Below are 25,668 nucleotides of genomic sequence, written 5' to 3' on the forward strand. Positions count from 1 at the left end.
GATTGTTGGTGTTGGTAAGCCTGCCAACACTTCCCATCATCCCTTTGTTTACTCTCTCCTGCTATCTTACACCCCTCACAACCCCAACCTAACCTTACAGATGCAACAAAAAAAGGACAGCAATATCAGACATATCCAGCTGTGATTCAGATCCCAGCCCAGATGAGGAAAACAAAGACGTACATGGATCTAATTGTCTGCAAGTAGATGCATCGGAATGAAGCGGAGCAGGGAGCTTGTGGCCTGCAGATTGTAGCAACTATGTCACAGCTACAAGCTTTTCCCAACTGCATTCTTTGTCTGCTCCTGATTTTCCACAAATTATAATGAAGAAATACGCAGAAAAGCAAGTTTAAGCTTATTATTTTCTCATAACATTTCTTCAAATATAAAAAAAATGCTACACCGGATTTGGTGAAGGCTTGATTAATTGGGTTAGGGTAATATAGTCAAAGCCCCCAGCAGGATTGTTAATTATTTGTTTGTTTGTTTATTTATGTATGACTGGTCTGTTACTTTTGTCATTTGTTTTCAGTGTTATTCTTGGTGGAATTGGTGGGTTTAAAAATAAATAAAAACTCTTATGATAAAAAACACACAATTTAAAAACCTAAAAAAGGATTTTTCTTATCGGTGGTATGAAAAACGAGCAACACCTGAAGGCACCATCACGTTCTGACCGCCAATGCGCGTCCCCGCGCTTGCGTGGCTACTCCCCCTTCAAACGTACGTGCGCGCGCCACTCTATCGCGTGGTGGGGGATCATCCATATTGCTGCTAGTGCTGAAGATAAGGTTTAATCCTGAGCGGTTGTTTCTGTGTTTTTATATGTTTTAACTCGGTGCCGACTCTTCCGCGGCTTAGGCTCGAGCTCCTGCGGTCTGGGAGCCACAGAGGAGCGGTAGACTCCGCGGTTCAGCTCGACATTTTTCCCTGAATTGAAGCCACATTAGGGCCGGCGGGGGGAGGACTTGTAATCCTGAAGGGGGGAAGAAAGACGGTGGTGGGAAATGGCCACTCAGGTGGAGACTCTCCTGCCCGGCAACCCGCTTGCCAAAGCCGAGGGGCACGGTAAAGTGATTCGCAGTGAGCCGGAGAAGAAGGAGGGCGGCCGGTGCGACGGGACGAAGCGGCAGGCGGCTGTCACCGACTGCAGCCCTGGGCAGGGAGGAACCACCACCACCGGCGGCGGCGGCGCGGGGGAGCAGACCTCCAAACAGGCGGTAGAGCAGAGCAAAGGCGGCGGTGACAGCGACGAGCAAACGAGCGACGAAGGGGGCAAAGAAAGCGACAAGAAGGAGTTCACGGAGGCTCCCCCGCCCAAGGTGAACCCGTGGACCCGGAAAGTGACGGCGGTGACGGTGGTCAGCGTGAACGGACAGGCAGCGCTCGGTACGTACCCCCCTCCATGCGGATCAGGCGGCTGTCAGAGTTGCGTGTGTGTGTGTGCGTGTGTGCTCAGGTGTGGTCACACCCTGACGATCTGCGGGGCTTTTTAAGTCAACAAAAAAAACCCCGAACTTTTAAACATTCAAATTCAAATATCTTTATTTTGAACTGTTAAACTATTTTGGAGTGATTATCTGGTCCCACCTCATTTGTAAATGCTGCTGATTTTCTGGGCTAAAGTCAATCTTTTATATGTCCCTCAGGCCATTGGATGCTCCATGTTTGGTGCAAACGTTCCTCCCCCCTCTCTTTTTTTACTTCCAAAGTCAGGGTTTTTATCTGGAGTTTGATCAGGCTGCAGCTGAAGTTGCTTCATCACCTCTAGACTCCTGCTGCTCACAGTCACACTCCCTCTCTCTGCTTACCAAATATTTAAACCGCTAGTTTAATGCTGTTTACCCAAGTTCCACTTTCAGGTGGGCCTTTTTAGCTCAAAGATGCTGCTTACAGCCACGTCAGACACGAAGAGACACCCGCCCATGTCACACATTGCATCAGTTCGTTAAAAAAAAGAAAAAAGTTCGACCCTGGCAGCCTGGTTAGCAGCTGAACCAGCTAACAAAGCAGACAGTCCCCTTTGGCCTAGTCAGACGCGAAGCCCTTTAGCTAGTTTAGCTTAAATGCGACCACGTTGTTTTGCAGTCTTAACAACACGCCAGCTTCCCACTACTTCTGGCATGACTTCAAATCGCGACCTAACACGAAACATCTGCTCGTTTAATCGCTAAAAATGAGCAGATTTGTTATGAGACATCACGTGTTCACTCCACGTGTTCCCCGAGAGAGAGGCATGGCTGCGGCTAGCTAAGCTAGCTAGCTGGCCACTGGCGAGCCGCCGGTCCCCACCGGTTTCTGAGTGCCGTGGCCCAGCGTGGTCTGTGTGGGTGTTTCTCGGTCATCCAGCTGGTTGTCATGTGTGGCGTTTGTTGTCAAAGCAAATTCTGTCGCTAGTCGTGTGTTCACCTTGCTAGCTAACATTAGCATGTAAGCTAGCACGCTGTGGCAGGTCATCCTACTGAACTCGGAATTTTTTTAATGAAACGAAAATGATGTTCCCTTTTATGTACAGATGGCTGCACGTGTTTAACCCCCAACGTGTTTGCTTAGATGCTGTCTTGATCTAAAAGAGGTCTTTTTGTTTGTAACTGAGCTGTCAGTTGTCTGGACTACCATCTTTGTGCCAGCTGGACTTCTGGCAGTGATAAAGAACGGGCTTTTCCAGACTTTAGACTTCAGTTTGGGCTCAGGATTGGGTTGAAATGGCTCCAGAAGCTGTCACATTCAGTGGTGGAACCCAGCAGGGTCCTTGGCTGCAGCAGCCACAGTAACAGGCCTGTTGTGTGCTGCATTCACAGACCAAAGTTATTTAAATCAAGTTTTGTCTGTTTTTGAGTCTTTGCTTCCATCAAACAAACACCACTTCTGCTTTTACAAATGTAGTGTGAAAACGTATATTTTAGAAAAAGTTTATGGCATTGTGTTTCAATTTTCTTGGAGTAATGATGCTTCTTGTTGAAAAATCTCTAAATACCCAGTCTGATCATCTTTTGATCTTTTTTAAAAGCGCTTTCCAGTGGTCTTTTAAGTATGATTATTCCTTTTTTTTTTAGCCTTAATAAAAAATCCTGTATTGTTTTGTAGTACATAGTTTCTTCAGCGCAGCAGGATTTAAACTCACCTCTCAGTTGTGTTTGCGTGGAGCCTGCCTCCTCTTCCCATTATCTATCTAGTTTACTCACTCTCCCACTAGCTTACTGCCCCTCATAACCCCAACCTAACATCACAGGTGGACGACGTACCTGGATCTGGGATGAGTGTGGAGAATGGAGCGGAGCACGGAGCTTGTGGCCCGACGATTGTAGTTTCTACATCACAACTATGAGCTTTTTTGAACAGAATTTTTTTTTAATCAGCTCCTGATTCACACCAATTCCAATAAATACCCAGAAATGCAATATAAAACATATTTTTCTTAATATATGTTCTCCATCAGCAAACAATCGGCCAACAAATGCCACAAGAAGATGTTAAAAACACCCAAACCCATTGTCTTCCCCCATCAGCTGGTCTTTAAAAAGCTATTTGTTCTCACTTGTAAGGATTTGGCCCAAAACAGTTGCCAAATCTCCGCTCCGTTCCGCCATTGACTCCTGGTTGGTGAAATGAATGATTGACATTTGAAGAAACTGTTAAAGGGTTCTATTCAACAAGCTGTAGTGTCAGCAGTGTGGGATTGTCCCCGTCTTTTCTGTAGTTTGGCGGTGCGTTGGTGGTGGTCGTTCTGACACAAACAGCACATCCAAACAGGTGTTCAGTGTTGTTGTGATCCGGACCACCGGCGGGCCATCCCATCATCTTCACATTCAGATTCTGGAGCTGGTCTCTAACAAATCTTCACTCCGAGGCAAACATTGCCATCTCTGAGGATGTTCAGTTCATTTATTTTCTGGACTGTGGAGGTCCAGGATGATCTGTGGTTGCAGAATCTGATCTCTGCATTAAAACTGCATCCACTAATGCATCAGGTCTCATTTTTCCTACGAGGGAGGGGTCCACCCCTTTCATGCTGTCTCCACCCAAAGACGTTGCTCTGTTGGTGCAGCAATCATCGACGTTTTTCCAGTTTTCTGGAGTATTTGCCAAACAACCGTCTTCCATATCAGGACCGCCCAACCCTGGTCCTTAAGATCTTCCACCCTCTCTGTTGTCTCCGTGCACGTCCGGCCGCTGATTACCTGGATCAGATGTGTTCAGTCAGAATGAGGAGACGCCTGAACAGCAGAGCATAGTGTATGGCAGCTGTGACGCAGTCAGGGGGTAGAGCTCCGGGATCAGCTTTGGGCAGCCTTACTCCACATGGTCAGGTTCTGCTGGCATTGAAGTTTTGACGGCGCCCTTTTGGTTTGGTTTGTCATGTATTGAAGACTTTCTATTAAGGGTGGAGCAGATCACCAGACTCAATGTTTGGATCGTGTCAAGGGTTTAGAGTCCCTGTTAAGATAATTTTTCATATCAGTAAAATGGGAGAAAAAAATCTACGGTTATTATTTTTTTAAAGCTTCAAAACATAGATTTGAAGCTTGTTAAAACAAAGACGGTGTACACGAGTTTGATGCACGAATTGCGTTTAATGTGAACGGACAATTGATTTGAATGATGCACGTGCGAGGTGCGCACAAGGGGGATTCGCGGTAAACCGTGTCTAGTGATCCGTATGGATCACAGATCATCCGTGATCCGTTGCACCCCTACTTTCTATGACCTCAGAGTCCGGATCAAATGACAGGTTTTGTTGTAGTCAGAATAGACACAATTTTGGAAGATCTGGACAAATAATTTAGGCTATAATCAAAGGTCTACTTTCTGTTTACAAACATTTCTGGGTCAGAGATTTCTGTTTTATTTCATTTATAAATGCATGTTTTATGCATCTTAACTCATGTTTTTCCTGTCATAAATAATAAAATGTTAATGAAAATGTTTTGGTGCAGTGGTTGGAAACCACAGCGTTTTGGACAGGTTCTGGACTAGACTGCAGTTGTTTTTGTTGCAGAAGAACTTAGTAAAAATGTTTATCAGAGTCTGAAAGAGGTTTTATTTAGGAAAAAAAGCAACTAGATAGGTCAGTCTGTGTGTTCGGTGACGAGGCAGGACCTTTCAGGGTAAATAACAGTAACAGTGAAGCAGGTTTTTCCTCTTCAACAGAACCATATATAAGGAACATATATCAGTTGTTTTTGGAATCTGAAGCTTTAAGGGCTTGCGTCTGAAATGTTTAAGCTTAATTTCTTTTACTTTGAAATGTAAACTGAAGGGATTTTTAGCTGTTAGTTCACTGGGTTTGGTGTTTCTTTCTGATCAAGCTTTAGCAAACAGTGATAAGCCTTTTTTCCAGTAAGTTTGAGTGAGGGGGTGTACATGCCGATTGCTTAAACTCTTAATGTGTAACTACATGTCAGATGAGATGTCCAGACGTCTGTTCTTGGCGCTTGCAGAAACTGTCTGAGGAGGTATAGATGACTTACAACTTCATGAACTGCTATTGTCGGGGTTCCAGCTCCTGTTCCTGATGCCTGGTGTTTGTCCGACCACTGTACCACTATCTCATTTCACACCAGCACTACTAAAGCTGGTCTGAGATAAACCTCTGAAATTCAGCCGGCTCTTCTTTTGCTTCTGGTTTAATATTTTGTGGATTGTTGGTGATCAGGTCGGTGTAAACGGTGTTTAGATGCCGGCTTTCAGGGTTTCTTTGAGGGAAATGAAATGCTTTAGCAGCTCACAAAGATGTGACAGAGTTAACTGTGTTACCGCTGCCTGAAGGGAATTCTAAGCAGAAAGCAGCTGCTTTGGTTGAGTTGCTACAGCACCTTCTGATGCACAGGCAAAAATGTGTAGACCCCAAACAAATGGTCAATCAGTTTCAGTAATATTGGCTCATTTGATGCTTTTAACTTAGTTTTAGAGGCACTGCTGCTGAAGAGACTGTTTGTACCTCCTCCCGATAGTGTGTGTGGCTGCAGAATTGGACCTTTTAAGGGATTTGAACGTTCTTCATGGTAGAATTGTCTTCAACAGTTGAGATGAGCTGTCGGTAATCCTGGTAAAGGCGTCGCTTTGTTGGGCATTCGTTCATTAAATCCTGTTTACATTTGTCAAAAGTCTTACAACTCTTTTAGCAACTTTTTTGTGCAACATTTCTGATAGACGTAAATTAAGTTGGAGATCAATGGTCGTGGTCATCTGGTGGCGCCAACCTGACTGTTTTTCCTGTTCCCACTTAATGGAAGTGACCTTTTGTGTATAGCAGGGGTCGGGAACCTTTTTGGCTGAGAGAGCCATAAACGCCACATGTTTTTCAATGTAATTTTGTGAGAGCCAGACAATGTTAAAAACTAAAAATACAAGTGAATGTGTGCATTTTATGTAATTTCAGCACTTTTAAACTACAATTAGTCTGTGGATTCTTTTCAATAACATTGTAATTGTAGAGGACTGAGTTAGACTGGGTGGCTGTTGGGTTGCGTTCTAAGTTCCAGAGTTCATTGAACGCATCAAGCAGAGATGCTGGTTGGCCCTCAGTTCTGTCGCTCAGCCTGTCGTTGGGGAGTTTGGACCAATGGGGTTCAGCTGTGGGCCCAATAAGGGAATAGGAGGGCTGGTGAGGGGGAAGGGAATAAAAGTTGGGGGAGTTCTGTCGGTGGGAGAGATTCAGGAGTTGCTGGATAAGTTGTAGGGCTGGGAATCACTGGGTACCTTACGATACGATTTGCGATACATTGCTCACGATGGCGATACTATCACGATATGGCGATATTGTGATAATCGATATATCTCGTCTCTAACAACTCACGATATATCAAACTTTAAGAAAGAAGAACTTGAAAAACTGTTTTTTTGGAAAATATTTCCCCATTTATTTTTTAAACACAATGATAATAAACAACTGGTGTCCTATTTGGTGTAATGAATAACATACTTTTGTGTAACATTGCTGAAATCAGTAATACTCTCTCTTTGACAAACAATGACAATTTTCATTTGGAAATATCTGTAAAATTTGGTTTAAACAACAGTGAACATGAACAGCAGCCATTATTTTGTACAAAATTGCTGTAAACAGGATAAAAAATGAATAAGTCAAATAGCTGCCAGGCACATTGTTATTAACTTTTGAAAAACAAAACCATAGCCATTGCTTAATTTAAAAAATACGGCTGTAAATCAGATATTAATTCTGTGAACAAATTATATTGTCTCTGTTAAAAATAAATGACACCATTTAGTGCAAATGTGGTGTAAACAAAAATATATTCCCACAGAAAAATAAAATCAAGTAGCTAGGAACTTTCCTTTAAGTTATTTAAGACATAAACTGCTTTCAAAATAAATGACCAGGGATAAAATACACGAAGAACTTAAAGTGCATCCAAAAGTAAACATCTTTGTGAAAAACACGATTGGGGAAAAGCTGCATGTGATGTATGTCTAAATGTTCATGTTTTTCTGGAGATACATAGACTTTAAGCAGACGCCACTCGTCCACCGCTGCTTATAGGAGAAGGGGGGGTCTATGGGCAGGGATGCCACTCTTTTTTCCGTTTCCATCTCAACCATAGCTCTGGTCTGGCTGCACAGCGCAGGGATCCTTTTTTCAGTATTTCCGAGAGGGAATGTCAAAGCGTGGCTCTAATGCATTCAATAAAAACCGAAATCCCTCGTTCTCCACCTCCTGTTTTGTTTTCCGTTTATTTATTGCCGGTGCTCTGTCTTCGCTTCTCATTGTTTTTCCCCCCGCCATCTTTGTTTGAATGTGTGTTTTTCTTCGTCCGCCCGCAACAGCCAATCTCGCAACGAACACCCCCTATGGACTTTCCGAAGAATTGTCTTACCAAAGGATGGTTAATATAACGTTTTACAGGGTCTTTAAACGTAAATAAAAGGGCAATACTTGACAAAGACGTCTCGAGAATCTATTGCGGGACTAAATATCGCGATATATCGCCATATCGATATTTTGGCACACCCCTAATAAGTTGTACGCCATTGGTTACGGCCTACAGTAACCAGAATAAAGAACCTTAAAATAGATTAAGTCTCTGTGCCTCATTTATTAGCAACATTATGCTGTTGCTAATAAATGAGTATTTCATAGCATTAATGTGACTTCTGGTGCTGCATGGTGGTTTTGCTGATGATCTTGTCTGGTTGATGCGTGGTGAGTTTAAGCTTCATGCGGGGGTTGAGACTTCCACCCGTTAATCGTGATCGTAGGTTGGTCTGAATTTTCTTTTAGATGTGAGAAAGACTGCTCACATGCAGACGTCAGTACAGCAATACTCACTGCAGTGTGTGGTATGTGACGGGCAGCGTGTTCTTATCAGTGCGCCTTGCTGCCTGAGCCCACTACCCCTCCCCTTTTCCTTCATATACATTTGCAGCTCCTTGTCAGAGACGGGAGCATCTGCAGGGACGGCAGTGCACAGGTTTTAGGCTGGTGCCAACTCTGTGAAATAACAGATAATAGGAAACTGATAGTGGCGCAGATCTTTTTTCTCCAAGCACCTCTACTACTGTGCGCCCCCCCTGGCATCGCATCGCGCCAGAGAAGGACTGGTCTAATGAAACATTTTTTTATAATTAAAGATTTGTCTGCGAGCCAGATGTGGCCATCAAAAGAGCCATATATGGCTCGCAGGTGGTGTAAAGCCTGATGAAGAGTTGGCGAATCAGATCAAACGTGGTGTGCAGGAAGATACCAGGATAGATGGATCCAGGTCCTGAACTTCACAAAATCCAAGTCTGCAACCCCACTGACTCCAGGAAGACCTGATAGTTGCTCCACAAAGATGCTGTTTGTCTACAGACTTAGTTGTTTATTTAACTCTTCGGTTAAACAGTTAAGTTTTAATTTAATTCCTCTAATAAAACTCCTCTGGGACACCCATGTGCCCATCAGGTCAGGCAATAACCAGCAAACATGGTAAAAAAAAAACATAAAAAATCGTTATTGATTTTTTTTTTAGCTGATTGTTCTGAAAATTCTTCGGAACAAACCATGCCAGCTGACCTTTGGCCATTCAGTCTGCTTCAATGGCCTAAGTTTCACACATTGAAAAATCGACAGTGGGAGGATAATCAAATCTATAGATGAATTTGAAGCTGTGGTTAATGGTGATGTCTTAATCCATATATTTACACTTTGTTTTCTTGGTATGGTTCAACCCTCCAACACCAGAAATGTTGCAGGCAACACCAAAATAGCACACGCTCTTTGACCGTCCGTAACTCTTGGATTGTTTACGTGATCTACGTGATCAGCTAATTCTGATGCAGCGAAAAACTGCTTTTCATATCAGATTAGTACAGACACACTAACGTAAAGTGTTGCATATTGGCGCAAAGCCGGATTTCTCCACATCAAAAACGGTTGATTCATTTTGATCGCATAAACGGTGGAGAAATTATGGTATGTCAAAGAATGTGTCATTTAGGTCTCGCCAGCGCCATCGGCAGTATTAAAGGGATAAAGGTATACTTGGACTGTACCATTCCTTCAATGGGAGGGTTGATTGCTCACCAGGGTTTTCAAAAAACTGCAGAGGTCGAAATTATAAAACTAAATTTTACTCACAGAACTGTAAATAAGTAGTTTTTGTTCAGTACCTACAATTTTAAGATTGCAATCTAGCTGTATTTGTATCACCATACCAATTTAATGTAAAGATTTACTTTGTTACAGTGAAATCACTTCTTGTGAGCGAGTAGATTTTCCATAGCAGACATGGAGATCAGGATGTTTTCATTTCCTGTGATCCACATCATTAGAAGTGTTGGCTTCACCAAAACAAAGATCATCTCTAAGTAGAGATACGCTACTCTGTGATAAACAATTGTTACTAATTGTTCGAAAGACTGAGAACCAGGTTGTTGGTTAGGTTTATTCAAAATGATTGACCCCTCCTTTAATAGATGACCTTAACGTTCTAGGAGAACACAGATAAGAACTGGACTGAAGACCTTAGACAGTTCAGTTTGAATCCATCATCATGTCAGTCTAGTCTGAAAGTTCCCACATAGTTTGTTTGAACTCATAATGAAAAGGTATGTTTGGTGAAATTCAGAAAAAAACTAAACTGTTGCTGTTCAAAATATCACAACCAGTAAAAGGTTTTTGTTTTTGTGAACTCTTCTAGCATTCAACAGGTGATCCGAACGTTTAATTTGACTTAATTAAATAGTCATTTTTTAGTCAAATTTTAAATTGATTATTTTTAATGAATTTATCTACGTAATGGTGGTGGTAGGGGGGCGGGGTAGAAGAGCTTCTGGAAGATGTACCAAAGGGTTTGTGAGGGACAGAATTTTTTGCTTTTTTAGGAGCTAAATCCTTATTTTCTGCTCCATCATAAATATATATTCTTTAAAATAAGTGTGATTTCCTGGATTCTTTTTTACATTGTGTCTCTAACAGCTGGAGTGTATCTAGGATGACATTACTGACCAAACAACTTGCAGAATTGGTGACAAATACATTTTTGCTCCTCTAAATTGAGCACATTTTATGAAAATATTTAATTCTTTACTTTAAAGTATTATATATTTTTTAAATAAGGAGAGTTGAAACTGGTTGTGTAATTTAGTTTAAACCTGGCCGTACTGACAAGTTCATTAAATGTTGTTTTTAATAATCATTGGAAATGATTTACATTTTCTTATGTTTTCATCCTTTGTGTTTGAGGAAAATAAGTGGCCATTTTTTGTTGCTCAAATTTTGTTGCGCAATAAAGTTACAAGATGATGATATATTTTTGATTTGACTCAAGAACATGATTTTTTATTTCTGTTTATAAACGTTTTTGCCCTTAAATTTGAGCTTATTGGAAAGGGAAAAATCTGAGGATTTGCACAAACATCAGTGGATTTTTTTTCCAATAAAGAAATCTTTTCTTGGTGTTTGGTTTTTTTCTCATGTGGATATAGACCGGAGGACCTTCAGGGTTTGGCGTTTTGAAGGTACTTGGCCATCTCACAGCAGTTTCTTCTGCAGTTCATAGAAACAGGAGCGACTCCTCTCATGTCTCACATCTGTCCCCGACTGTGGATTTTATCTTGTTGCTCCTTCAGCCATGTTTAAGAGCTGGATGTGTTTTTTGTAGGCAGCGTCTTATGAAACCCAGCAGAGAATCTGCCGTTTGAACCATGAGTGGGATGCAGACATATTGCTGGAATATTCACCAGGCAAAAGCTGGAATAATCCTAGCATCTAGCCTCTGACAGCCACCTCCTCTGCTCTGATGGTGTGGCGTACTGCTTGGTACCAGCACTTGTCTGGATAAATGTGCACAGAAGGGCCAGGTAGCAAGATTTCAAAAATGTCTGATACTTTCTCCATCCCTAGCTTCTCTGCCAATACCCCCCACCATCAGCTGTTTGGCATGGCTACAGTAACTCAAGCCCTTTTTATCAGTCTGGATGTTGTGTCTGGTCCTGGTGATAATGGAGCGACCCTTGGTGGAGATTCGGGTGGGGACCGTTTGTCTAATGTGGCCAGTCTGGTATTTTCCCTCCTGAGACCCACAAGTTAAACTGTTTTTTTTAGCTAGGAGGGAGAAACAGTATATTTGGAAAAGTAGCCTTAAATAGCTGCAGCTCTTTCAAATAGATGTTTTTCTCTTGGTTTTTGGGTGACTGAAACAGATGCTATTGTCTTTTCTGTCCTGTAAGATAATGACATTCTTTTCATTAAAAAGTCTTTTGAATTCATAACCAGTTCGTAAAAATAAATAAAGGGAAAACACGTGGTGGATTTGTGCTGTTGAAAAACGTCTCAGCACCGTCTCTCCCCATGTTGATGTCTAGCTTTTTCTACTCCAACCTCCTCAATCAACTCTTTTGTCTTTTCTACATTTTTTGTGTTTAAATGTTTTTGTCAGAGTAGAGAAGATGTTTGTGTTTGTTGAATCATTTAACAAATCTGACCTTTCCTCCCTTTATAATTAGGGATGGATACCATTTGGATTTTACCCGGTGCTGAACTGGTCCTTTTTAGAAACGGGTCTGGTGCCTAAATGGTGCTTCAAAATGGGAAAACACACGTCAACTTTTTCCAAAAACATGTGTGAGGAAGCAGCCTGACAGGGTGAAGATGATGGTCCTTGGATGGTTTATTTCATTCTTTCTGACAGGCAGCGCTGCATCTCCATTTTTATTCACGTTTTAGGTAAACACGTATTTCACCGCTCATCGCCACGACGACTATCTTTGTTTTAGAGCATCACTCTGATCCATCAGGTCGCTGAATTAGTCTTTTACTGTGAAGTACAGATAAACTGTGGCTCACTTTAACTTTGGCTTTTAGACTGAAGCTCCACCCACCCTCACGGCCTGACCCTTTATTATGAGCCCACCCACAAAGGAAAAATGATTGGCTAAAATTGTACAGCAAAACTGAATAGACTACAAGTGACTCACACATCTGAAACAAAGCACAGAAACCTGCATTTTTATGCAGTGCTGGTATTACTGTATACATCGGCACTGATACCAACTTGGCGGTAAATTTTGGTACCCAACTATCCAGTCAATATCTGATTTTTAATTGTGTGAAAACAATTTTAAAACAGCAGAATTAAATTCAGAGTGGAAATTAAAAAATAAACTAGTATTTTATTGAAGAAGCAAATCAAATTAAGTATTTTGCTGAAATGCACAAGTCATTTCTTTAATGAATATAAAAACAAAATGCATTTATATTAACACCCCTCATAGACCTCCCTGTCCTGCAAACTTTGCATAAATTACTCTTTTCTTTGCGCTTCTTTTGCAGTGTTTTGGTGCTTTCTTTTCGGTTTCCTTTGCTCTGCAATTTTCCTGATTTTTGACAAACCAAATGTAGAAAAAAACACGCATGTCAGGAGAGAAATCATTTTCTAAAATCATTATACACATTTAAGTGCTGGAATTAATTAAAAAAAACGACCAGAAAAGGAGTAAAATGATAAACGTTTATGAATATTGAGGTCAGTTGTTCCCCATCATTTTGATTGTGTTGAGTTCATTTTGAGCTGTAGTCCTGAGAGAAACCAAATATAAGAGATTGATGTTTTATTGTTTTTTTCTGGGAGTCATCAAGTTTATGTAGGGAGCTGTGTTCCATTGTTCCCACAGGCATGAATAGTTGTGGTTTAGGCTGGTGCAACCAGTGAAGATCAGAGCCAAGAAGTTTAAAGATAGACTTGATGTTTCGTAGGTCAGCACAAGGACCTGCTCAGTGACTTATCGAACATGCAACAAGCCCTCAGGAGTGGACGACTGTAGAGCAGTGCAGGGGTTTGTGCGGCGCTAACCAGTTCAGCATCACTGCTGGTGGTATCAGGTAGCAGTTGAGATCAGGTTAGATTCCTCTTGTTATTTGACCTATGTGTGGTTAATGACTTGGTAATAGACCTGGCGTACTCTTGTTGGGGTGGGTTGCTCCCTGAGCTCTTCCCTCTTGCGAGATGATGTCACCACGCAGTCATGTGACACTGAGCCGGGTCCTTGACGTGTGGGTGAGGAAGCAGGCGGGCGCTCAGCCGTTTCCTCCATATTTGGTCGTTGCAGAAAGGCTTCCCTCTGCTGTCGTCATGCGTTCATGCACAGAGGACCACCAGGCCGCCTGCAGAAAACCGACTTCCCTCTGATTCAACATTATTAGAGAGGTTCAAGAGAAGAGTTTTATGCTGGATCATTCACCCCTTTCATAGCTTCAACCCTTCAGCGTCTGTCTTTAAAAGCCATTGTTATGAAGATTTTGTGCTGAGAATGCTGCGTTTCCGCCTAACAGAAGAACACAGGAAAAGCCACAGACAGGCACTTGCCTCGATTATCTAAATCTGGCCTCGGTTATAATTCAGCGCATGTGGGTCTGGGGGCGGGAGGGGGAATCACAACAACAAGTCCCCACATCTGATGAGGATTGGGTTGGTTTTTCAGCTCCATGAGTTGATCCATCCCCGCAGAGCAACGTGGCACACGGTTTATTTATAGGCCTTTCCAGTGATGCACTGTGGGATTGGGAGCAGGTGGCTTCTGCAGCACCCATGAGAATTTCTTTGGTCCTCCCATGAGGTGTGGAAAAAAAAAACGCCTTTCATAGTAAGATAAGAAAATAGATAATTCTTTTAGCGATCGTAAAAAGGGGTTTGAGTTCGGTGCGTCTGCTGGTTTATTTTGTATCTGTAAATAAAGACTTTCGTGTCCTGGGCAGCCATTTATCAGGGCTCTACTAATGGAAACGATCAAAAAGGCAATTTCATGAAGCCCCCCAAAATTTAAAAATTAGGAATTTCATACAATAACCCTCCTAAGAAGCAGGAAATTATGAAGTTTATATGAATTCTAAATTTCCACAGAAACAAAGTAAAAGCAGCGTTTTTACTCATCCAACGTACTTTCATTGTTGTATTGATATGCGACTTTCAATTCTTAATTTTCCATTCAAAACGACCTAATTCCCCCAAAAATGGTAAGAATGGAAGCAGAATCGCACGATACTTTTACTACGCTGGTTGTTTTTTGTACATTAAAGCTTGATAGTCGACTGTGGGAATAACCCCATTGTTCTGACTTACAGCTCTGGTCTAAAGTTTTTCAACGCTCCAATTATTGGTTATTTTTTCCAGTTCAGGGTCCTAAATCCATTACTGAACATCCAGATGTGGAAAAAAAACAAAGATAGGGTTACAGTTGACTTACAAAGTCAATTTCAGTATTACAATTCACTCATTGATTTGCGATTAAAGAGCGTTTTATGTGGAATAGATGTTGATCCAGCAGTGGAAGTCTTCCTACAATTGTTCCAACTTTCCTGGGTTCCCCTCGTTTATCGTGGGGGTTACGTTCTAAAAATAACCCACCAAATCCACGGCGTAGGGTTACAGATGTTCTAAGGCTGTTAAACCCTTTACTACACACTTAATACACTTCCTCAGACAGACATGAACATTTCCACACTTTTCTTTCTTAAACTCTTTAATGGCTCAAAGTTCAAAGTTTCCCAAAACAAATGAGTCCAACACTATAGAACGAAAACAAAGATTTATGTGAATGTTGGAAGTTGAACGCATTCTGTACAGAGGTGATTGACAATGGTCTACAACCAATCAGGACGTAGAACTGTGTGCTTGGAAAACCAAAAAATGCAAAGTTGCACTTAAAATTCTGTAAAATGGTGAAACTGTGGTGGATAAACTGCCATATAGGGAACACTGGTTCCAGCCTTCACCGACTCCCTGGAAGGAGTAAAGAATCACGGTTTTACCAAACCCTTGTGAGCTTTTGTTGAACAGTTTTGTCCTGCTGAGAGTTGAGAGAGTGGGGAAAAGACCCAGAACTAAAATAAAAACGAGCCCTTATGTTTGTTGGACAGAACCACCAGTTGCATTTAAAATGGAAACGACGCATCAAAAGCGAAAAAAGGAGCACACAAACATGACATTTTATTACATATAGCATTTTTATCTCTTAACTGCCTTCTAGTGTCTATTGTTCTGTATTGTTTCTATTATTTCAGTGTACAGTTATGCAAAGTGTCCTAAAAAGTTGATATTCTGAGACAGTTTTGAATATCTGCTTTGAAGATATAGATAAAAAAAGGTTGGATAACATTAAACATTTGCATCCAAGTGCAGTCAGCTGACAGCCTCTAGCAGGACAAACCAAAGGAAAGTTGCCCAACTTTAGTTCTGTTCTCTGCTTCTGTAATCTGAGTATCTCAAATATTGAATGAATTGTTGCATTGCTGCAAGGTGGAACAAAAGAGCTGCAGCAGCAGAGCCAGCCGGTAAGTTATGGTTAATGTGACCTGGCAAGTGTTTGGTTGCGGTTTATGTTAATGGAAACCTCTGGCCTTCTGGAGTGCACAGCAGGCAGCAGCTGCCTAACAGAGCTGTGAGGATGGATGCATGGAACAATAACAGAGCAAGACTGAAAAGAAGCAAAGAAATGAAAGAGAGTGACGAAGCATTTCAGTGTGAGGAGTTATGGCCAAACCCAGCTAACGATTAAAGTGTGTTTGGCTGTAAACTTATAGGTTTTGACGTGTGATCAAGGCTGCGTTGAGCCTTTTTTCAGAGTTTGCTTGCCATAAATACTTTGGCAGCATCTTATCTACACTTTGGCAAGAAACGAAAAAACAATGTTTGTTTGTTTTGAACCTTTTATGACCCATTTGAAAAGCAACAACCATTGGCTTATAAAAATTTCTCTTTTCACTGATTTTAAAGTACCATCATGGCTTAGATAAAAAAAAGAAATTTTTAAATATAAAATACTAACAAAATATTAAACGTATCAAAAATAGCAAGCCTGTAATCGTAGCCTTTTTTCCTGGTGTGGAATCATAAGAAATCTGTGTAAATATGTTGGCTTTTCTGTCGGCGTTTCTTTCTTCTAATGTCTCTCAGGTCTCAGATTTCAGCTCATTAGTTGCAAACACCACTTATGATCCACATTCTGTGTGATTTTGTGTGAACATCCTGGTTAGGGACGGGCGATATATCTGTGCCCGTATGCCAATATTTGCATAATTTGAGTTTGTCTGTATCGGTCCGATTTAAAAAAATCTACTGAGATTCTTTTGTTTTCAGAAACACTTTAGTTTTGAAACGTAGACTTGTTCCTAATAGATTGGGAAGCGTATGTTCACAGTCATAGTCAGTAATTGACTGTTTTCAGGGAAATGTTCTTTTTGATAGGGATACGTGTTGTTCCTGATAGATCCCTGGCAATGGGGAGCTGTTGGTTCACAGTTATGTCCAGTATTCAATAAAGAGTCTGAATGCTTACAGATATATGTAGGTGAAAGTTTGAAAGTGATCCTTGTTCCTATGAGATCCTTTGCTGTATGTTAAAAAGGTTAAGTACAATGTGATTGTCCAGTAAAAGAAAAGTTGAGAATTTCTGATAAAGACACAAAAAGGAAATATAAACTTTGTAGACACTTATGAATCTGAATCGGCAAATATCAACCATCGTCCACAGTTGCAGGGGAAATATCGGTTATTCTATTGGCTGGGAAAAAAACACCCATACTGGCCCATCGCCATCTCACCTACTTCACTGCACAGGCTTGCCCATCCTTCTCCTGTATTTAACCCATATCTAGCTGTAAGGGCAGTTGTTGTGACTAAGCCGTTAATTTGATCTCTGCCTTTACAGTACCATCTTTTTTGTTTAGGTCCTAGTTCTGTGGTTCTGCATAAAGGAGGCCTGAAAGCACCTTCTGATCTTTTGATTTCCCCTGAATACGTTGGATCCCTGTGGACAGCTTGTAGACGAGCTAATGTTGGCGGGGGTGGGGGGGGGGGGGGGGGGGTAAAGCAGCTGATCAGAAGATTGTCCACTTTCTGCACAGACAGGCGGACTATAAAATCTAATTTCCACTTGAGGTTTCAGGAACCGGTCTAGTTCAGTTCTAAGGGATTTTTATTTGCGCTCACTACCAGTTCCTTGGCTTCAGTACAGTTAGATGTTGTCTTTTTGTTGCTCTGTGTTACCCTCTTTCCGTTTCCATGTCAACTTGGATTTGCATGCGTAAATGTGATGCAGAAACAAATAGTTTCTCGCTCAATAAGGATAAACCTGCAGCTGTAAGATTCTGGCAACGTTTCAAAGTGCTGGGTCATAGTGACTCGGCAGAAAGAGCCCGTTTCATCAGCTTGTCCCACTTCCTGGGATAGAGGTTTGGATAATTCAGCTGTCTAATGATGATCAGGCACATTGGTGTTCAGACTACTGCATTTAGGGAACTGTGTCTCTTGCGAAGTAGGCGGCAACAAGACATTCTCAAGAGTATTATTGTTGACATGCTAAGCAGATATAAGGGTTCGTGGCTTGCGGAATTTCTTAATTTAGCAAAAATGTTTTTCCTCGGGTCAAAGTCTCAAGTTCTCTCTGCTGCTGGAAAAAGCTGGCGGGACAATAATAGTTTAGGTGTTTCATGAACATAATGGAATACATGAGAGTAAAGGATGACTGTAAAACATTTGAAACCTGACTGATAAAACCATAAAAAATGCAATTAGCTGAAGATTTTTTTTCCACTTGTACATTTTTTTAAACAAAAATGGGATTATTAGAAGTAATCAGATAAATGTACTAAGTATGGAAACTGATTATCAGATAATCCAGATCTACTTGGTGTGTTTTGGGCAGAACTACATGGATAGATGTAACTTTGAAACTTCCTGTTACTTTCAAAACAACAGTCGTAGCATTAGCTTTGCTAATGAGGAAACTAATACATTTGCAAAAATAGAGAACATGTTTGACTGTTCTCTGTTTGTACTTCATAGCAAAGAAAGAGTGGTTTTCTTTGCCGCTCTGGTTCTCACATCTTGCTCGTGTGACTTCTGTTTTCAGCGTTTTTGCTTTATCGTGATCAGATTTCTTTTTGTATTGGCTGCTATTAATGCTTGAAATTAAAAAAAGAAATAAATTGTATAACAAGGAGCAAAATTAGGGGAGAAATGTGCATGTGTTAAACCAATCCGGTGGTCTCTCGTTCATTGCAAAAGTTATGCTCTAAAGATAATTTGCAATTGGTAATATCCGCAAAGTAGTCATATTAATCCTTTACAATTATTCTAGATGTTTTTAGGTTGTAAAATCTTCCTTACACACTTTAGACACTTTACTCAGACATTTTTACACATTTTTCTGTTTAAAGTTTGAATAAAATAAATGAAAGTTTCAATAAAATGTGAAGTTCAAACCTTTGTAGAAAAAGACTCCAGTCTCCAGTAAAAACACAGATCTGCTCACTATCAAAGTAGTGACACAATGTGTCACAATTTTCCACAGCCAATCAGGATGCAGAACACAATGTGCTGGTGAAAAAACATAAAGCATGCATAATTGAACTAAAAATATCAGCGAGGCAGCAAAAGATGAAGCAGGATATAGCGAGTCAACACTACATCATCATTAGATAAGGGTCGTTATCGAGTGGAAGGCACCTGACCTGCTTAAAGAAGTTTGATAACTTAAGAAATCGGATCCGTTTTTGACAAGTCATTCAACAAACAGATGTGGACAATACTTTGATTTACAGCAGATATAATCAAATTTCTGCCACGGCACTAGCACTCATAATCCTCATCTATCAAAGGAGACGTCAGCGTCTTATTCAGGTCGTAGGGCGGCGAGCTTCTTACACGTGGGAACGGCTACAGATGAAACGATTTTGGGAAATGATGGTGGTGATTTTACGAAGGATCTGTGGATCCAACAATTCCGCATGACACCGTGTGGTGCTGCCGGACCTCTTGTGGCGCCCGCTATGCATCCAGTTCCTACCAAAAGCCGCATCGGTGTCTGAATCAATTAATACGAAAAAAGTGTTTCCATTGCAAATATGTCCATTTCGCAAAAACATTTTTTGCAATAAATGCCAGCTTTTTCTGAATTGTCCTGTTTCCATTTATTATCCATTTATTATTACGATAAACAAACAACTACATATTTCCATTCATTCCATTTATCACAAGTCCATTTATGCACAATTTTATGGTCAATGGAAACGGACTGTAAACCTGTCTTGGATTTTAGCGGTAAAATTCAGCCCAAGTAGAGTTTAATTTTGAGTCCCTCCCCCCGTATAACGCCTAACTATGGGAAATACTTTAAACTTTAACTTTAGCTTGTTTATAGAGCAACATATCCCAACATAGATTGTCATCTATTCTATGTGTGATATATTCTGTGTGATTGTCTACGTTTTTAACGGACCAACGCCTGAGTTTTGTGGCTCTTATTTTGTTTTTTGCAGGAAGCGGCTAATGTTAAAATCTTAACTGTTTCTAAAATGTGATAATTTAACAGAAAACCATGAATGGATTCTTTTTATTTACATCCTAACCAGCACATTGAACTTTGTTTGGTCAGCTTTGGAACTGCAGGGCAGAAGGATGATGTCATGTGTCTGTTTGTCACACTTCTTCTTTAGGTAAAAGTGGGTTTTCCACTGACCGTGTGTTCTCGGGTCCCAAAGTTCACTGATTCTGAATATCGGTTGTGTAAGGACTGCTGCGGCTCTAGAGTCCTGCATTAATAAAGCTGAACAGATTGTTAGAAATTGGCGAGCTTTTCCAACCTCTGTGTGACTTGAGGTCACGAGAAAGAACCTACAAATGGAAGTCTGGCTGAAGCGGTCTCTCGTGATTGGGTGACACGGTGTTTTGTGTGTTTCTACCCCAGCTGCCTTCAGAATGCGTCAGAATCTGCTTATGACGGTGTTGGAGGCACAAAGTACAACAGCCAACATTCACACAGGAAAATGTAATCTATCTGATGTGTTTATGATTTAAAACACTACATTCAGTGAGAGGCTGGATTGAAGGGGACTTTGGAAGCTGGTTTTCATGGATTTTTTTTTTGGGACTTTTCCTGTTGTATTTTTCATTTGCTGTCTTTTGGAAACCCCTTTATTCCTGAAGATCCTTTTCTCTGTTTCTCATCCTTAAGGCCTGTTCACACCGGGACGATTTTCGCCGACGTTTAACGCCTCGTGACTAAACAAAGGGCACCAATGAGAGTGTGCACACCAACGCGAAAAAACGCCACGCATCAAAGCGTCAAAAAAAAAAAACGCCTCGGGTTCGTTTTTTTTTTTCGACGCGTTGCGTCGAAATCTATTCGACCAATGAGAATGGTGCTTTTGCACAAGTGTCTGGAGCTTCTGAAGTTACAGTAAAACACAACTTGGGGGCGCTCAAACACAAAACTGCCTTGCTGAGCACACATACCAGCGAAGAAGATAGACGCCAAGTAGCGTCTACACTGCCGCGAAGAAATAATGACGGACATTCTAAAATATCCCCGAACCAAGCACCAGTTGGAGCTACTGATGCTTGAAATATTCACGTTTTCTTTGTATGATTCTGAAAAGAGCGTAAATACTTGCTCTCTTCTTCTGAGTGAAAAGCGACTTTAAGAAGCGTAAAGTTGCGCAGCGCCACCTTGTGTACAGGAGTATTTCTGTTTACATTAAGCGCCATCTAATGTCAGGGAATGAAATTGCATGTTCGCTCGGCTCACCGTCAGCGAAAATCGCCTGGGTGTGAACACAAAAAACGTGGCGAAAAACGCTGGCGAATAACGCCTGGCGAATATTCGTCCCGGTGTGTACGGGCCTTTAGTGTGGTTTTGTTGATGCATTTTTCTTGAAATATGCCAATAAGTTTGCTTCTTAGTGAGTCTTAAACGTTTTTTCTTGCATTCTCTTAAAAAGTAAGTTCTAAGTTTAATATGTTTTCTTTGGAGATTTTTTGCTTCTCATGAAACTCATTGATTTATTTAAAATTCTTGCTATTTGACATATTTATCAGGGGGAAAACAGGAAGTAAATGTTTCATTTGTCCTTTTGAAATGGCATTAATGAATCCTGGTTTTTAGCAGCAGGACAAACAAGCCTGACATTCATTTCCTATTAAAGCTGAATATCAAGCATAACTAACATGCTCCAATTGGAGCGCATGTTATATCGTATAATACAAACGAGGAAAACACGCCCCTTGAGGTTACATTGGGAATTACGCCTGTTTCATGTTTACATATGCTTCAGTCAGGAAGCCACCAGCTGGTTGGTGTTGGTTTAGCGATGTCCTGTAGTGATTGTCTCTCAGCTCGACTCCCCTTAAAGAACTCAATCAGGAGACTTCTGTAGTGGAGCCCCTAAGCTGCTCCTGGCATCTGCTGCACACCTGGAGACCATAAGAGCCGTGATCTCTGGCTTCATGACAAACTCAACAACCTGAGTGCAGCGTTTAGATTATAGATTTATTGTTTAGATTCATTTCTTTATTATTATTATTAATCGATTGACTTTGACAGTGGAAAACCATAAAATGACGTAAAAAAATTGGCTTCTTTGTGACACTGAATAGGGTTTTATTGGAAAACTATAAGCGAACATGCAGTCAATAATAATTATAACAATAATAAAGGCACGTTTGTTTACAACAGACTTTATATTTTCTTTTATGGTAGTATCGTAAATTGTCCAGACCGATGACTATCTGACACGTCTTTGGACCAACGTACAGCCAGTCACATAATGTGACGTCAGCATTAGTCCCAGGCCCAACGGTTATGGTACCTACAACGTCTTGAACAGAGAGCTCTCATCAACGGGGAAGGGAAGGGTGGCGGGATTGCTCTGCAGGAATGGTTCCACCCATGACTCAGATGAGAATTTCTAAAGAGTCTAAATGCTGAATGCTTTTGATTAAGACAACGAAGACATGAAAGATCATTTAAAAGCCTTTAATATTAAGAGCCAGAAGAAGCTCTAATCAATAAAAAAAATGAATACATTTATTGATTTAGCATTTGTTACAGGCAAATACCAAAAAGTGCTTTACAAGGTATAATAAAAAGGTAATACAAATTAAATTAAATAATTACAAAAGTCTCTTCTGTGATAGTCAGGGGACCATCTTACCTTACTTCTACCTTATTTTCCATTTCCGTGTCTGGACTCCAAATTGTAGTTTTAGGTCTGCACTCAGAAGTGTAAACACAAACTAAAGTGTGAAAGTTCTTGTCCTTTAGTGCCACACCTGAACGCAGATCTGAACCAATCTTTTGTTTTCAGTTTCAGGGACTCTTTGAATGTTTGTGTGGCGTGTTTGTGCAGAAGTTATTTCAAAAGCCAATGACTGTATGTCTATTTCATTTGAGTTTATTGAACCGCTCTTCGTCTGTGTTCCCGCAGAGCCGAGCGGCCCCGCCAAGGTGGTGCGAGCAGGGAATCCGCCCAAACCCCGGCGTGGAGGAAAGGTATCATTTTCTGTTTGTGTGTCTGCTGAGGAGCCTCACAGATCGTCCTCCACGATCATAACAACATCCTTTGTGTCGTTTGTTGTTGCTGCCATGCTTTTGGACTTTATAGAAAGAAGCCTGTTCACAAACAAATACAATAAACGGTCATTTGTAACTCTAAAACAATCTCAGTACTGGATTGTTCCGCCTGCAGAATGTAAAAGATTGTAAGTTTAAATGTTCTGGGAGCATCTTTCTGTAACTTCTGCAGTCGTACATGAGTCGACGCCTCGGTCACATAATTAACGCCTCTCTGGCTGTGGCGCTCCAAACGCACGCCCACTTTCTCCTGCTGTTTCTACAACTTCAGAAAAGAGGAGCAGAGCGAGATGATGGAGATAATTTAGGACATAATGAAAGCGGTTGTCTTCCACAGCTTCTCGTGTTCCCCTGAAAGCATCAGACAGAGAAAATGAAAAGGTCACGGCGCTCAAAGCGTCCGGTTCATAACATTTGAGTCCCGCTGCAGCTGAATCACCACAAATTTTTTATGGGGGTCTTGAACTAAGAATTAGCTTCTCCAGTTTAGGGCATTGATGTGTTTTCTGCCCTCAGGCATCTGAAACCACATCACCAGATCTACTCTGGGGCTTTATGTCGTCACATCTGCTGATGCAATCATGACATTTTCAGTTATTTTCTATTGTTATATCATGTTGAAAGGGTGATTGTTAAAAAAATAGAGCTGAAGTTGTTTAAATGTGTTCTGCTCAATAACAGGTCTCTGCTTTATTTTGAAGTCAAAGCAAATGTTTGATTCAAAATCAGTTTATTGCCAAATTTGACAAGAGCGTTAAACTGTCTTTTTTTTTGGAAAAGGAAAAAAAACAAACATATTTGAGCAAAATTGAGTTTTTCTCCAATTAATCCAGTTTACAGGTTTCCTCAACGTCCAGAAATGTAAATAATTTTTTGCACCAAATAATGTTTTCCAGTTTAAATAGATGGCATTATGTGTTATGTGTATTTATTTTCATAAATAGAAACATTTAGCGGTGACCCAAAACCCTCAACTGTTCTTTGCAACTGAGATCCTGTTTTCTGTAAATGTTTGGGATAAAGAGCTGGAGGCTCAGTTTTCCTGCAGATGGTTGTTGGATCTCAACTTCCATACGGTTCAAGTTTAGAGAAGCTTTACTCTTGACTCTATTTTATCCATAAAATACTTTTTTCCCCTTGTTTTTTCTTCTAAGGTTGGAGACTTTGGCGACACAAACAGCTGGCCGACTCCTGGAGAGATCGCAACTAAAGACATGCAGGTAAGTTTTCCCGTTTGTTGGTTTTGAGGCTGAGATCGTCTGTTTTTATCGTTCAGTCTCGTCGAGGCTTTTTATCTCTTATTTAAAGAAACCTGATCAATTTTTTGAAGCATTTAAGTTATATTTAATTTTAAAATAAGCTCAGTTAAGGTGATCTTTATTTTGAAATTGTACTTAACACAGGTGTTATGTGGAGCAGATGCATAGCTCCTAGATGAGGTGATCACACCTTCACAATGAAAAGCAGGAAAGGAAATCCTGCAGAGGATCCTGGGACCAGCACTAAACATTACAACAAAATGCTCCAAAGAACAAATAACCTTTTTTTTTCAAGTGGTGGCTAAAGAGTAAAGAGCCAATCAATATTGTCCCAATCAGACACGCGTTTTTACTGCACATATATGAAAAAGCAGATAGATTCTTCCCACTCATGATGTGACATTTAATCCACATGGCATTTTTGTCTTTGTGTTTTTATTTACAGATATGTTAAAGTGGAGAAGCAGACCAGGAATTTACTTATTTGTTTAAATAAATAGGTGTCAGTTAGTTCATACAAAAAACATGGTTTCCATGACTTTTATGACTTGTTAGTATTTTCATTATAACCTTTTTTCCTTAGTTTAAATGTTCCTTCAAATGTTTAAAATTTGAGTTTTTGCCACAATCCTGTGTCGTAAAGCAAATGTATCTTAATTTATGCTGCTCACACGTTTAAACCCAACCTTGTTTATTGTTTGAGTTCTGATGCTGTGATGAAACAGGCAGTTTGAAGATAAAACTCTTGATATTTTTGGGAAGCAGATCATAGTTCTGCTGGTTTTTGCAGAGTTTTCTGTGGTTTTTACAGTGTACAAAGTTTGAAATATTCACGTGGTTCAACAAAAACATCATCAGAACATCCGGATAGTGATCTTAAAATAGTTCCATCATTTGTTTTTGGGGCCTTTTATCTATTCAGTCCATTCTCAGAGTCCCTGTTAGCTCAGCCTGGGATGCTGCCTGGGATACAGTAGCAGCAGCAGCCACTTTCTATTTTTGCCCTCTACATTGTAACCTGGCATTGAACCAGCAACCCCCCCTCCCCATTTTAGGCAGCCAGGTCTGCGCGCACCAGAACATTCCTGAGCGTCAGAATATGGGTCACTGCGTGAGCACCAGGAATAACCCGCGGTTCTGAGGGTGGAGGCCGAAGGTGGGAGGGGTGTGGGAGTCGTAGCCGAGGCCTGGGGGAGGACATCCTTTTAGGGACCCCCCTCCGTTTAAAAAAGAAAAGACCTGCTGGATTCGTGCTGCTATTTTTAGGGCTGCTGGAGAGCGATGTCCGTCACCCAACGTGTAAGGCCCTAAATCACATTCCTGACTCCAGGAAATGGAAACTGAACCCTGATAATAGAGGTTAAAAATGCTGTGCTCGGTCTGCTCCAATGTAGACCAAAGAGTTTATGCAACAGCGTCGACTTTCTGTGAAGTTTACGCTTCTAACTCTAAATTCACACCAAAGAGGCAGCAGCTCGCCACCAGACATCTTTCTTTCTGTTCAATCACAGCAGCGCCGTCGTACTGTAAAGGTTGGAAGCCTAATTTTCCTCTG

At 40.9% G+C, this 25,668-nt stretch overlaps 1 protein-coding gene across 2 annotated transcripts in view; it reads left to right on the plus strand.

The window, feature by feature from the left end:
- The first annotated feature begins 711 nt into the window (after positions 1 to 711).
- The window catches only part of larp1 (La ribonucleoprotein 1, translational regulator), a 48,581-nt gene continuing 23,624 nt past the window's right edge, over positions 712 to 25,668 (plus strand). For both annotated transcript variants that reach the window (XM_023962691.2, XM_023962692.2), the window contains exons 1-3: positions 712 to 1,392; positions 22,709 to 22,773; positions 24,009 to 24,074. In XM_023962691.2, the coding sequence (XP_023818459.1) occupies positions 1,011 to 1,392; positions 22,709 to 22,773; positions 24,009 to 24,074 (513 nt within the window). In that variant the 5' untranslated portion in view covers positions 712 to 1,010. The remainder of the gene's footprint in view (positions 1,393 to 22,708; positions 22,774 to 24,008; positions 24,075 to 25,668) is intronic.

Source organism: Oryzias latipes, chromosome 14, assembly GCF_053564925.1.
Source record: "Oryzias latipes strain Hd-rR chromosome 14, Olatipes_Hd-rR_3.1".
Classification (NCBI taxonomy): domain Eukaryota; kingdom Metazoa; phylum Chordata; class Actinopteri; order Beloniformes; family Adrianichthyidae; genus Oryzias; species Oryzias latipes.